This window comes from Geotrypetes seraphini, chromosome 5, assembly GCF_902459505.1.
Source record: "Geotrypetes seraphini chromosome 5, aGeoSer1.1, whole genome shotgun sequence".
Lineage (NCBI taxonomy): Eukaryota > Metazoa > Chordata > Amphibia > Gymnophiona > Dermophiidae > Geotrypetes > Geotrypetes seraphini.
In genome coordinates this window covers 29,318,379-29,332,549 of record NC_047088.1, presented here as the reverse complement: position 1 = coordinate 29,332,549, position 14,171 = coordinate 29,318,379, and the positions used below count along the sequence as shown (strand labels likewise).

The 14,171-nt window shown below is 47.8% G+C and overlaps 1 protein-coding gene across 1 annotated transcript in view; it reads right to left on the bottom strand.

Annotated features, from left to right (window-relative positions):
- FAM199X (family with sequence similarity 199, X-linked) overlaps positions 1 to 14,171 on the bottom strand; it is a 35,374-nt gene that overhangs the window by 16,710 nt on the left and 4,493 nt on the right. The window contains exon 2 of the mRNA XM_033946003.1: positions 3,459 to 3,678. Coding sequence (XP_033801894.1) covers positions 3,459 to 3,678 — 220 coding nt within the window. The remainder of the gene's footprint in view (positions 1 to 3,458; positions 3,679 to 14,171) is intronic.

The following is a 14,171-nucleotide window of genomic DNA, read 5'->3' as shown; positions in this document are numbered from 1 at the left end:
TTAACTATGTAAACGTCTAGGTCAAATAACGCCTCAGTCAAAACCCAACGCTATTTAAAGGTTCCAGGAACATTAAGAGAAAAATGTTTTATGAAAATAAATAGGAAAGTTTTTTAAACTGGAAAACTTTCTTGAGCCACCCCCCCCAACCATGTCTCTCCTCCTCCACTCCCCACGCCTCTCCTCCGTCAGTAACCCCTACCGGCGTAGAAACAAGGACCGCAGCTGAATAGCCTCTGCGCATATGAATGTCATCATCACATCGATATCCGCAAACCTCCGGATGCCCTCCAGCCATGGCACCGAGTTTAATGTGCCGCAGCGTCAAAACATTTGTGGGACTGTCCCAGCCAAAGACTTCAGTATCCCAGAAATAAAGAATAATGCCGTTGAAATTGCTAAATACTTCCGTAAGAAATCATTTTGCTGCAGCAGCTCTGAAAAGAATGGGTGGAACTAAGCTAACATTCCCCACACGATGCTAGATGGAACTCTGTATAGCAAGAACTGGCCTATTCTGACAACATCAGGTTGAAATTAATAAGATTATGCCAGCAAGAATGAGTCTGTGGAAAACCATGATTTAAATCAAGTCTCTCTGACTAGTGAGTTAAATCATGATTTAAATTGATTTGAGTTAAATCAAATCCACCCTGCACCAAGATTTAAGTAAATGCCAAGTGGGAAGAACCATCCTGCATTCAGTCTCAAGGTTTATTTTGAGCCAATAGTTGGCTACAGAAACCTAATAGAAGAACTTATAGCAACTCCATCTAGCAAAAGCTAAAATTAGCTGTGCTGAAATTCTACTCCTTTTCACCTGTACTGGATTAAAGCTAGAGTCGTTAATGTAAGCCCAAGGAAGAGGGAAGCAAGTAGACTAGAAGCTATCAAACACCAGAAACTTATCTACCTTGCGATGTTATACAATTTATTTTTTGTACTATCGTACATCATTGTCCAAACAGTACAGGAGAGTTCCCAAGCACAATGCTAAATTAAGCCTCAAATTTCTTAGGCTCTTTAACTACTATGAAGCTCATTTTGAAATTATCGTTCCGCTCTCCCATGCAACAATGAAATCTGCTGCTGGAATACAGGAGGCCGCTTGCTCTGCTCCTTTAAAATCCCACTGGAAGCATGGCACCTGAAGGATCTCCTCCCACCCACCGCAAAAAATAAAGTTATACAGAAAAATGGACAATCATTTTGACAAGGCCCCCCTTTCAAGGCAAAGGTCAGAGAGCAGCCCGGAAGTTTGTGAACAGACCACCAGCATGTCCATTTCAAATTCTTTAACAAAGTCAAAAGAAAATTTCTAAGCATCCTATGGCCTCAAGGCCCTTTCGCTGAATACAGCTGTACACTGAAAAACAACTGCAACAAAAAGTTGGCTTTGTGTCTGGATTCCAGGTTAATGCAAGCTCTACATGGCATATAATGGCCAACCTTTGATGCAGTACATGACATTTATATCATAATGTAAGTACACAGTGTTTCCTACGTGTTTCTGGCTGAAATTCCTGGGCTCAAACAGGTTTTGGTGATCATTGGAAGTATGCCAGTCTTAGCCCCCCCATCCTATTTACCCTGCTTGTATGCATAAATGGAATCATGCCCGCTGGAATGGCTTTGCCTGTCAAATTCTGCAGTTAGCAGCAGCTTGTATGCCTACAGACTACCCGCACAGCATACTCTGTTTCCAGCACAGAAGTTGTGCAATAGTCTTGAGATGAGAAGGATCAGAACAAATCCTAAAAAGAATAAGAGGTCCAAAAAAAGGGGCAACAAGAACTGGCAGATAAACCAGACACCCCCTACCCACAATCAACTGTGAACAGAAGAGGCAAGTGCCACAATACAAAGCAAATGAAGTAGTCCCAGTTCAAATTCCACAGAGGCTCCTTGTGATCTTAGGCAGGCCACTTAACCTCCCATTTCCTGAGGTACAAACTCAGATTGTAAGCTCTCCCATGACAGAAAAACACCTACTTTATCTCAATGTACACTCCTTTGATAGCTTTCAGGCTTAAGGACAGTACTTTAGAAATTAATAGAAATAGAAATTTTTAATCAATTAAAATGGGTCAAGATCCAAACCCCATGTCCTCTGCCATTTTCATGTGCATGGCTGCAGAAATGCTGCTATTGTAGATAGGGTCTTCCAGGGTACATCACTCTAGTACAGGGGTTCTCAACTCAGTCTGGTTTTCAGGATATCCACAATGAATATGTATGAGATATTAGAGAATGACACGGGGAAAAATTTTTCCCCGTCCCCACAGGAACTCATTTTCCCTTCCCTGCCCCATTCCTGCAAGCTCCATCCTCACACACTTAAAAATCAGAAGTGTTCAGAAAACAGGTATAAGCTATATTACTACAGGTACTTGACCCCACAGCGCTTGCTCCAAATTTATGGCCATTCTTCAGGGCTTTGCTGGAGGAATTGTGGTCAGCGGGGTGATTTTGGCATATCTGATGGGTTTGTTCTTAAGTGAAAGATTACTGGTAAGTGGTGGGTCAAATGCTTGTCCAAATTACAGGTAAACATTGCCCTGTGCTGCCTCAATGTTGCTTATTAAATGCTACTATTCCAGATTTACTCCTCAGGCAAAAATCTGGCGGGGTTTTTGTTTACGGTAGCCTATCTGGCTTTGGCGTGATGCTGGCGCTCTCCTCAAATGCCTAATCAGCAGTGTCTGATCCATAGACTTGACTATGTCCAACGGATGTACAAATTAACTGCTACTAGGAGGCAGGCAATGCTCCCCTATCATAAGGTTTGGAAGGTGTAAGAGACATGGAGATCTAGCTAGACAGGTTTATAATTTTCCTTCTGCTCTTGTTGCTGGCTGTAGTTAATATTGACCGGTTCTGTTTGGGGTGGGATGGGGGAATATGGATTGGAACAATGTGGTACTATATCAATGTAGTACTATATTATGTAGTTTGTACATTGGCTGTTGACTGGAGACTTCTGCTCATGTCTATTTCTATTTTCAATAAAGTCTTTAAAATGAAAAAAAAAAAAAATATTAAGTGTTCAAGGCTTACAGGAATTGGACATGACAGCACCAAAATGGGGAAAAATTTATCCCTGTCATTCTCTGAGAGATCTGCACACTCTGCCTCCATTGTGTGCAAATGTTTCTCATGCATATTCATTGTGGATATCCTGAAAACCTGACTGGTTGGATGTGCTCCAAGGACTGGGTTGAAACCCTCTGCTGTAGTGTCATTACCCACATCACCCCCCCCCCTTTTTTTGCACAAATCTGTTTGGCCATATCTCAGTGCATGCCAGATTGGTGAGGTTTAACAATTCAAACAGATGCATTTCATTTTTGAGGACCCCTACCCTTTGCAAGCTTGCTTTACTTCTGGAACACACACATGACCTAAAGACCACTGATAGCATTTCACTGAGCACACTGCAGGAAAAAGAAAAAGCTTACCTGCCATTCAAATTCGCTATCTGACCAGTCCCAGTAAGTGCTGATAGAAGATGATACATCACTGCAGACACTACCCTCTGGAAACAGGTCAAAAGATGTGAACTCCTGATCATCCAATAGAGAATAGCAATCGTCCTGATCCCCTACCGAAACAGATGAAAACAGTTCCTCGCTGCACTCCGAGCTGGCCACACTTGTTCCACATGAGGTCAGGTTCCATCTGCATGAATAACCCAAGTGGACAGAAAATATTAAAGCACATCTTTTCCTGGAGAACTGCAAGTACTATGGCCCCTGTACCATCTATCCAAAATCAGCTAAAAGAAAGCAAATTTGCAATGTACAAGAAATACTTTTTTGGGAGAGGTGATCCCCAAGAAATAATTGAATTTCTGAGGCCATGCAGAACAGAATCCTGGTATCTGACCATTATTTTATACTGAAAACTCCTAATAATTCCCTTTGCCCCAAGATTTTGCAGTTTTGATTTTAGAACTACTAACTTGGCCTTTCAACCTTCCTCAGAGACCATCCTACTTGAAAAACCAGCTAATATACGTCTTCAAAATATTATTTAAGCATTTAAAGTTTTTCAGAAATGTGATTTTAAGATAATATATGGGCACAAGGCCCTCCTGCATCTTTTCTGCAGTCTATTATTACTCAGTATTTGAAAGACAGGCTTGTCTGCATTCAATGTCCAAGTCAAAAACACTGCTATGGAGGCAGAGGGTATAGATTCCATATTACCATCATACAAACTTGCAGACTTTTCCATGTAATGGTATTCCTCAAGAGCTTACAAAGCATGTATGCCCTTAATTCTTAAACCCAGGCCAGTCATTACTACTTAATAAGCAGGGATAAATTTTGGCCTGTCATCAAGTTAACAGCCAAGAAAAAAATGGAGTCTTACAGCTGTTTGGTGAGCTTTCTTCACTTCCCTTCCTTTTTCCTTACTTTCCTGCTATTGATCCCCACTGCTCCCCCCACTTTCTCCTCTTTGGAGGTCAGCTAGCTATCTTCAGCACCTAGACACAGGCAACAAATTACTTTACAGGAGCCCAGGATTTCTGCAATTCTATTAATGAACAGCAAAGACGTTTTACCCTATACCAGTGTCTCAGTAACCATATTGATGCTGGAGAGAACTAGAATCTTTGTATGTTGCACACCACCTCAATAGCACATAACTCTGAAAATTCATCCTAGGGACCATTAGTCCGCTCCAGTTTCTTCCGATGTCCATTTATTTTGGAAGTTGGAGGGGGTTAAATAAATAGCACCTGCTAACAGATGGTTGAGGCCAACATCTGAAAGCACAGTTACTTACCGTAACAGGTGTTATCCAGGGACAGCAGGCAGATATTCTCACATGTGGGTGACGTCATCTACGGAGCCCCAGCACGGACAGCTTTTCAAGCAAACTTGATTGAAGTTTCAAGTTTGCTATGCTGCACCACGCATGTGCATGCCTTCTTGCCCACTAGAGGGCGCATCCCCACCTCGTGGTCCTCAGTTCCATAACCAGCAAAGAAGCCATCCCCGGGGAGGAGGGCGGGTTGTGAGAATATCTGCCTGCTGTCCCTGGATAACACCTGTTACGGTAAGTAACTGTGCTTTATCCCAGGACAAGCAGGCAGCATATTCTCACATGTGGGTGACCTCCAAGCCAACCAAAAAAGGGTCGGTGGGAGGATGGCAATTTAGGAAAACAGATTACGCCAAACCGACTGGCCAAACCGGCCGTCGCTTCTGGACAACGTATCCAGACAGTAGTGGGAGGTGAAAGTATGAACCGAAGACCAAATGGCAGCCTTGCAGATGTCCTCCACCGGAGTAGACCGAAGGAAAGCGACAGAAGCTGCCATCGCTCGGACTTTATGTCCCGTGACCCGACCATGCAGCGCGAGACCAGCCTGAGCGTAGCAAAAAGAAATACAAGCAGCCAACCAGTTGGACAAGGTGCGCTTGGAAACCGGACGTCCCAACCGATTAGGGTCGAAGGACAAAAATAATTGAGGAACCTTCCGATGAGACTGAGTGCGTTGAAGATAAAAAGCCAACGCCCTCTTACAGTCAAGCGTGTGAAGCACCACCTCGTCAGGATGCGAGTGGGGCTTCGGAAAGAACACCGGAAGAACAATGGACTGATTGAGGTGGAAATCAGACACAACCTTTGGCAAAAATTTAGGATGGGTGCGAAGAACCACCTTGTCATGATGGAACACAGTAAAAGGTAGGTCCGCAACCAAAGCCTGCAGCTCACTAATCCGACGAGCGGACGTGAGTGCAAGTAAAAAGATCACCTTCCAAGTGAGAAACTTAAGATGAGATTTGTCAATAGGCTCAAAAGGAGGCTTCATCAGCTGAGCCAAAACCACATTGAGATCCCAAACTACAGGAGGAGGTTTCAGAGGAGGATGAACATTTACAAGCCCCCGCATGAAACGAGTCACCAGAGGATAAAGAGAGAGAGACCGACCCTCAAGATGCCGATGGAACGCAGCAATAGCACTAAGATGCACCCGAATGGAAGTCGTCTTCAGCCCAGATTTGGACAAATGCAACAAATATTCCAGAACCGAAGACACCGGAACGGAACTCGGATCCAGATGGTGCGAGGAACACCAGGATGAAAATCTGGTCCACTTCTGGGAATAACAAAGCCGAGTCGAGACCTTGCGCGAGGCTTCCAAAACCTCCCTGACAGACTGAGAAACAGCAACCGAAGTCAAGGGGAAAGGAACCAAGCCGTCAGATGCAAGGACTGAAGATTGGGATGCAACAGCGAACCCCGACTCTGAGACAGCAGAGAGGGAAACACAGGCAGAAGCAGAGGCTCCCTGACACTGAGTTGAAGGAGCAGGGAGAACCAGTGTTGACGAGGCCAACGAGGCGCAATGAGAATCATAGTGGCTCTGGACGATTTGAGATGAACCAACGTCCTCAAGATCAGAGGGAAAGGAGGAAACGCGTAAAGGAACCGCCCTCCCCAGTCGAGAAGAAAGGCATCGGCCTCGAGACGGTCCGGGGAGTACATCCGAGAACAGTAGAGGGGCAGTTTGTGAGTCTCCGGGGAGGCAAACAGGTCCACCTGAGGTGTCCCCCAGCGGTCGAAGACCTCGTGCAGAACTCGGGAGTTTAGCGACCATTCGTGCGGCTGGAGAAGACGACTGAGTTTGTCGGCCAGACAATTCTTCTCTCCCTGAATGTAAACCGCCCGAAGGAAGATGTTTTGGGAGACCGCCCATTCCCAAAGGCGCAGGGCTTCCCAACACAGGGACCAAGAGCCCGTCCCCCCTTGCTTGTTCACATAGTACATTGCCACTTGGTTGTCCGTCCGCACGAGGACTACCTGATCGTGCAGCAGGTGGCAGAACGCTCGAGCCGCCAGAAAAATGGCACGAAGCTCTAACACATTGATGTGACAAAGACGGTCCTCCGCTGACCATAGACCTTGAGTCCGCAGACCGTCGAGATGAGCCCCCCCCCCACGCGTACTCCGAAGAGTCCGTGGTCAGGACCTTGCGATGCGGAGGGACGAGAAAGAGCAAACCCCCGGAAAGATTGGAAGAGTTGGTCCACCAACGGAGCGAGCGTCTCAAGGAAGGAGTCACTGTTACAGGAAAGGAGAGCGGGTCCCGGATCCTGACGCTACTGGGAGGCCAAGGTCCACTGAGGAAGCCTCAGGTGCAAGCGGGCGAACGGTGTGACATGCACCGTCGACGCCATATGGCCGAGTAGAACCATAAGACGCTGTGCCGACACCGAAGTCTGCAGCGAAATCTGGGAACTCAGGCGAAGCAGGGCCTCCAACCGCGGAGGCGGGAGGAACGCCCATAGGCAAACCGTGTCCAGCACGGCCCCGATAAACTGAAGGGATTGAGCCGGGCACAACTGAGACTTGGGAAAGTTCACTTCGAACCCCAGACGTTGAAGGAAGATGATAGTCTGTCGGGTCGCTGAGATAGCCCCCTCCCTGGAAGAGGCCTTGATCAGCCAATCGTCCAGGTAGGGAAAGACCTGCAGACCCTGAGACCGCAGGGCCGCTGCGACAACTACCATACACTTCGTGAAGACTCGAGGGGACGAAGCCAGCCCAAAGGGGAGGACCCGATACTGAAGGTGCAAGTCCCCCACCTGGAATCGAAGAAACTTGCGGAAGGCGGGATGCACCGGAACATGGGTATAAGCCTCCTTCAGGTCCAGGGAGCACATCCAGTCCCCTGCTTCCAACAGAGGGTACAGGACCGGAAGCGACAACATACGGAACTTCTCTCGGACCAGGAACTTGTTGAGCTTCCAGAGGTCCAAAATGGGGCGCAAGTCCCCAGTCTTCTTTGGGACCAAAAAATAATGGGAGTAAACCCCCCCGTCCCCGTTGTGTGTGGGGCACCGGCTCCACTGCCCGAAGTCTCAACAAGGCCCTGGCTTCCGAGAGGAGAAGAGGAAGCTGATGTTGATTGGAAGGAGCCGCGTCTGGCGGGCTTTCCGGCGTTGTCGTCAAGAAGTTGAGAGAGTAACCCTCCGAGATGACCCGGAGCACCCAAACGTCCGAAGTTATCTGAGCCCATGTTGAATGAAATGCCCGTAACCGGCCCCCGATGGGAAGTGGGTTCGGGGTCGGTGCGGAGGGGGCCTGCCCCCATCCGCGCAGCACGTCAAAAAGACGGCGCGGGTTTAGACGCCCCTTGCGCCTGAGGCTTCTGGTGGGAAGTTCTGCTCTGCTGAGTGGCACGCCGAGGCGGAGGCCTGGAAAACGCCGGCGTAGTCTTCTGCGGGTAGCGCTGCGGTGGCGGTCTGAACAGCTTCGGAGTCGCCACCCAGGGTTTGGGACAGACCAAGGAGGCGATGGAGCGCTCATGTTCCAACAGGCGTTTGGTCGCCGCCTCAAGTGATTCATCTAACAATTCAGAGCCGACACATGGCAAATTGGCCAGGTGCTCCTGCAGATTTGGGTCCATATCAACCGTGCGGAGCCACGCAAGACGGCGCATGGCCACCGCAAATGCAGAGACCCGGGAGGACAACTCAAAGGCATCGTAAATAGCGTGGAAAAGGTACAGACACAGTTGAGACAAGGAGTCCATAAACTTGCCAAAGTCCCTCTTATGGGAATCCGGCATGACCCCATGATAATGGGGCATCGCCTTCACCATGTGCCGCAAATAGGACGAGAAGGTGAAGGCATAATTAAGGACCCTGTTTGCCATCATTGAATTGTGATAGAGGCAACGACCAAACTTGTCCAGGGTCCGCCCCTTCCGCCCAAGCAGGACCGCAGCAGAGACTCGAGAAGGCTACGATTTTTTCAACGCCAACTCGACCAACAAAGATTGGTGGGACAACTGCGCCTTCTCGAACCCCTTACAGAGGACCATACGGTACTTCGACTCCATTTTTGAAGGAACCGCTGTGACGGTCAGAGGGGAGTCCAAGTTCCTCAGAAACGTCTGGTGAAGCACCTTGTTCAAAGGCAGACGCAGGGACTCTCGCGGAGGAGATGGCAGATCTTGCTCCTCCAAAAATTCCTTAGTATATTGAGATCCCAACAAAAGATCGAGATCCAATGCCCTTCCCATGTCCAGAACAAATTTCGAAAAGGACGAGGCCTCGAAGGCGGGGAAGGAGAACGGGAGGCCCGCGCTGCCAAAAAGGATGGGGAAGCCTCACGGGAATACCGGGGTCGACTAGTGCCAGACTCCGAGCCCCAGGACGCCGCACCAAACGACTTCGGTGGGGTCGGAGACCTCCGATGCCCCGAGGACCCCCTCTGGGAAGTCCCCGGGGTACGAGGCACCGAGGCAAGCTCCCTCCCCCTTGGCGAGGGGTCCCTCGATAACCCACCCTCAGAGGAACGGAAAAGCCTTGGATTATCGAGGCGGAGCTCCGAGACGCGCAGGGTCTCCGTCCGGGTCGGTGAGGAGCGACCGCGTCGTCGAGGAGAGCCCCGATGGCGTTTGGGCTTTCTCGCCCGAAGCTTCGCCCGAGGCCGACGAGCCCCGGGAGGACCTCGACGAGGAAGAGGTGGAAGAAATCCGCCGAACCCTACGCACCTTGTCCCGAGGCTGCACACTCTGCTCAGGCTGGTCTACTACCGAGGTCGAGGCAAGGACGGGTTCGAGGCCGGGACCACCCCGGGGATCGAGGCCGGGGCTGAGGCCGAGGCAGTCGAGGCGGAAGCCGGCTGCAGATGCGTGAGGGCGCCGGACAGCTCCGAGGCAATCAGCGCTCGGAGCAAGTCCTGAAAGACAGGGACGGCCAGCATGGACGGTAAGTCCGGGGTCGGCAGGTGCTCCCTCGGTCTCGAGTATTCCCGCGGGGCACCCGCCTTCGACGTTTGGGCCGGGGCCGAGGACGACCCAGCCGCCCCCGTTGAGGAGCCCGAGGACAGCTTCTTCGATGACCCTGGAACAGAAGACGGAAGTGAGGATGAGGAAGGCTGTCGCGGCGAGGTCGAGGGAGTCGAGGCCGAGGTCAAAGCCGGGGTCGAAGCCGAGGCCGACGTCGAGGCCTTCCCCGCCGCGGGGTCCACAGCAAAGAGCTCCGCCATTCGAGTGCGACGGCGGCGGAGAGCTCTCGGCTGGAAAGTAGAGCACCAAGTACAAGAGTCAGTCGGGTGCTCAGCGCCCAGACAAAGCAAGCACCACCGGTAGGGATCGGTAATAGAAAACAACCAATCACACCGGGTGCATTTTTTAAAGCCCGTCAAAGGGCGGGACATGAATCAAAGAACCGGCCGGGAACGAACGAGGTCCCACGGCCGCGGCTTCCGGGAGCCCCCGGAGCCGAACAAAAACTTTTATTTTATTTTTTTTTTTTTTACAAGTACGTACACGCGACAAAGAAAATAACAAAGAAAGCACAGCGACCGAGAGAAAACAATCAGTCGCGGTGACAGAAGGCCAAAATGCACGGAGCACAAAACGAACAGGGCTTCTGGCTCCGCGGAAAAAACAGAACTGAGGACCACGAGGTGGGGATGCGCCCTCTAGTGGGCAAGAAGGCATGCACATGCATGGTGCAGCATAGCAAACTTGAAACTTCAATCAAGTTTGCTTGAAAAGCTGTCCGCGCTGGGGCTCCGTAGATGACGTCACCCACATGTGAGAATATGCTGCCTGCTTGTCCTGGGATAAAACTAATTCTGCAGATAGAGGCCCAGGTCTCCGCTGAACAGACACTGCTGTTTCATGAGGGAGTGGGGACTTGAACTAACATTTGAAAGCAACACCCTCAGTTCAGCATTTCTGAAGTCTCCAGAGAGCCTTACAAATAATTAAATCTTCATGTGAAAATATATTTAGAAAACTTTTTCTTGATTGCATGTTACCATTGCTATTTACTTGTTAACTTTAATTTAGTTGTTTTTGGTCTTTTGATTGCGTCTGTTTTTCAGTTTTTGACATATAAAAACACACAAAACAAAGGTTTTTTAATTTCTGACTGGATACTGTAGAATTGAACATGGTCCAGGCTCAGCTCTTAAAAAATATGCAAACATTACAAAAAATAGTTGTTAAAGTCAAAGAAGTAAAAAAGAAAAACCATAGTGTAACATTTGAATACTTTGATCAGAGCATTTAAATTTTACCATAAGGTTTTAGATGTCCTTCAAACCCCAGCCCATTAGATTTCAAAACAAGTTAATGCCACGCTGGCCATGTGCACACCCTTCTCCAGGAGGCACTGTGCCATCCCACAACTATTCCTGAGCAGGAAGTAAGTACTTGCTGACAGCACTGAGCCATGTACACTTAACTGTTTTGGTTTCTATGTGCAGCTAAAAATAAATAAACAAACGGTGAAACATTAGAGATTCAACCACAATATCCAATCATGCTACAGTTCTAGGATTAACAATATCAATATGGCCTGAAACTCAGCCTTAGCATGACAGAACTGTTCCTTACCACCAGGAATGAGATCTCTAAAAGCAGAGCAAAACATGGTATCAATTAAACTTGTTTATATACACATCAACAACAAAAAAAAAAAAAAAAAAAAGAGAGATAAAGCTTAATGGACCTACATGTTTGCAGAAACATGGCTGACCTGGTGCAAGTTTCAGACTTATAAACAGCAACTCCAGTCATTTAAGAACTCATTTACTTAGGGCAGCGTCTCGCAAACTTCTGGAAGCTGCAGCACACTAAACCCTGTGCTGTGGCTAGAAAGCATCAGGAAATATGCGGATCTTGACGCGATGGCGTCACATGCATGTACGACGTCATCAGGGGGGTGCTGAAAGAGGAGAAGCGCTAGCTGACTGCTTATAGAACATGCCTCTCACCGTGAGAGCCTGTAGGCCAGTGGTTCCCAACCCTGTCCTGGAGGACCACCAGGCCAATCGGGTTTTCAAGCTAGACCTAATGAATATGCATGAGAGAGATTTGCATATAATGGAAGTGAGAGGCATGCAAATCTGCTCCATGCATATTCATTAGGGCTAGCTTGAAAACCCGATTGGCCTGGTGGTCCTCCAGGACAGGGTTGGGAACCACTGCTGTAGCCAGTCAGCCGGTGCCTCTCCTCCTCACCGGCGTCTCACGGCACACCCGGAATCTCATCGCAACATACAGTTGGTGATACACCGACTTGGAGAAAAAGGCAAGTACAGAAAAATTATGTCTTTACCTTATTTTCTTTTCTTTAGGCACAGCAATGAATCCAAAGACTAGTGGGTTGTGCCCATCTACCAGCATGTGGAGAGAGTTACACTCTGGCTTATTGGATAGCAAGCTTCTTGATCAATATTGCTCATAATAAAGCATGTGCTGTCGACTGGTTAAAAACTTCTTTCACAGACAAAAATGAGTAAAACCAACTACAAATTATTAGAGAAACTGATCTGACAAATGAGACATCATCTGTGCTAAATTTCTAACCATGTTTAACCGAGGATCCTCAAGGTGGGACCTTTCATTCATCTGCTGCGCCTAAAGGAAAGTGATCAGATAAAAAAATTTTCCTTCCTTAGTGTCAGCAGCAGATGGAATACAGATGTATAAAGCATTAATGACAAGGTGATAGAAGTTGTCACCATCCCTGTGGATAACCACGGGAAATCAACCTCATGTCATTCTTTAAGGAGGGCGTGAAGAATCAGAGTATGAATGGGCACAACCACTGAACAAAGAGCAGCAACATTCCAGAGCTGAGATTGTGATGTCATAATACCTCATTCCACCAATGCCTAAGAGCCAACCTCATCAGTGATGTCACAATGGCTTCATTATCCTATACTTGGCTCACATAAGAATCAGAGTATGAATGGGCACCACCACTGACCCTTAAGCCTTGCATTGAAGCATGCTAGTGTAGGAGGACTGAGGTTGAGACAGACACTAAAGAATGACATGATGGTTTCCTGCGATTATCCACAGGGATGGGAACAAATTGTGTCACTGTGTCATTCTCTATACTCCTTATGTTGGGAGGACCAGGACCGACTCCCTGAAAATGGCATCTGCCTGCAACGCCACATTAGGGTTGTTCAGAGATACCTAAATTTAGAAAAACTCTGGGAATTGAAGTTTTTCCCATGGACTTGATTGTGCTTGATTAGAAAATATTTTAAAGCCCATCCTAGGGTCACGCAAAGCTACTGATTACATAAAGCTCTGTTTTTCTTAAAATTTGCTATTATTTTTGTTTAATGGAGCAAATTTCTTGGTATTAAAGCTATAACTTTTATGTTTCCACACTCAGCAATGATACATAGATCTTTTTATCAAAGTATTTTATTAACATCTGCACTTTATTGTTGAAAATAACATACTTAACATACTTTGCTAGTAGCTAAACGTACACTGTGTCAGCCAGCGAGGTGTTAAACTGATAAGTGACTTTGCCACTGGCATCGCCACAGACCCAGTGCAGTGTTAGGCTTTGTTGCAAGGAGTTGAACAGCATTGCAGGCTTTATCCTGACTATCTTAAGAAGACACAATGATTGAGTGTTTGGAACGCCACCGATAGCTAAACGCATACACTTTGGCGTAGTCATCTATTAGCAAAGTAAGTTAAATTTCTGTTATTTTCCACAATAAAGTGCAGCTATTGAAGGTTCATGTAATAAAATACAGTAAAAGCTTAGATTGCAAGTTACTTGGTGCGCGAGTGATTTGCAGGTGTCAGGTCAAAAGCGCGCCGGGACAAAGGCGCGCCCGGACAATTGAGCGCAGCGCGCGCCGCTCTAAATTACTGTTTTTAGGGCTCCGACGGGAGGGCGTGGGGGGAACCCCCCCCCCACTTTACTTAATAGACATCGCGCCCCCATCGTGTGGTGGGGGCGTGGTGGGGGGCTTGGGGGGTTTTTTAGGGAAAAAGTTAAGTTTACAGTAAAATGTGGAGGGTTACAACCCCCCAAACCCCCCATAACGCCGGCGCGATGTCTATTAAGTAAAGTGGGGGGGGGTTCCCCCCCAGGCCCCCCCCTCAGAGCCCTAAAAACAGTAATTTAGAGCAGCGCGTGCCTCCGCGCTGCGCTCAATTGTCCGGCCGCGCCTTTGTTAGGTTAGAGTTAACATACAAAATATAGTTAATGAGTTACAATTTGCTGTACAGTGCAAGATTTTTCAATCCAAATTTATATCCTTAATCGACACATACTGGGATCTAATACCAGTATACAGCTTACAGGTTACAATTTGCCATTTTTACAGTGCAAAATTTTTCAGTACAGTACAAGTTTTTAGCCTAACGTGAC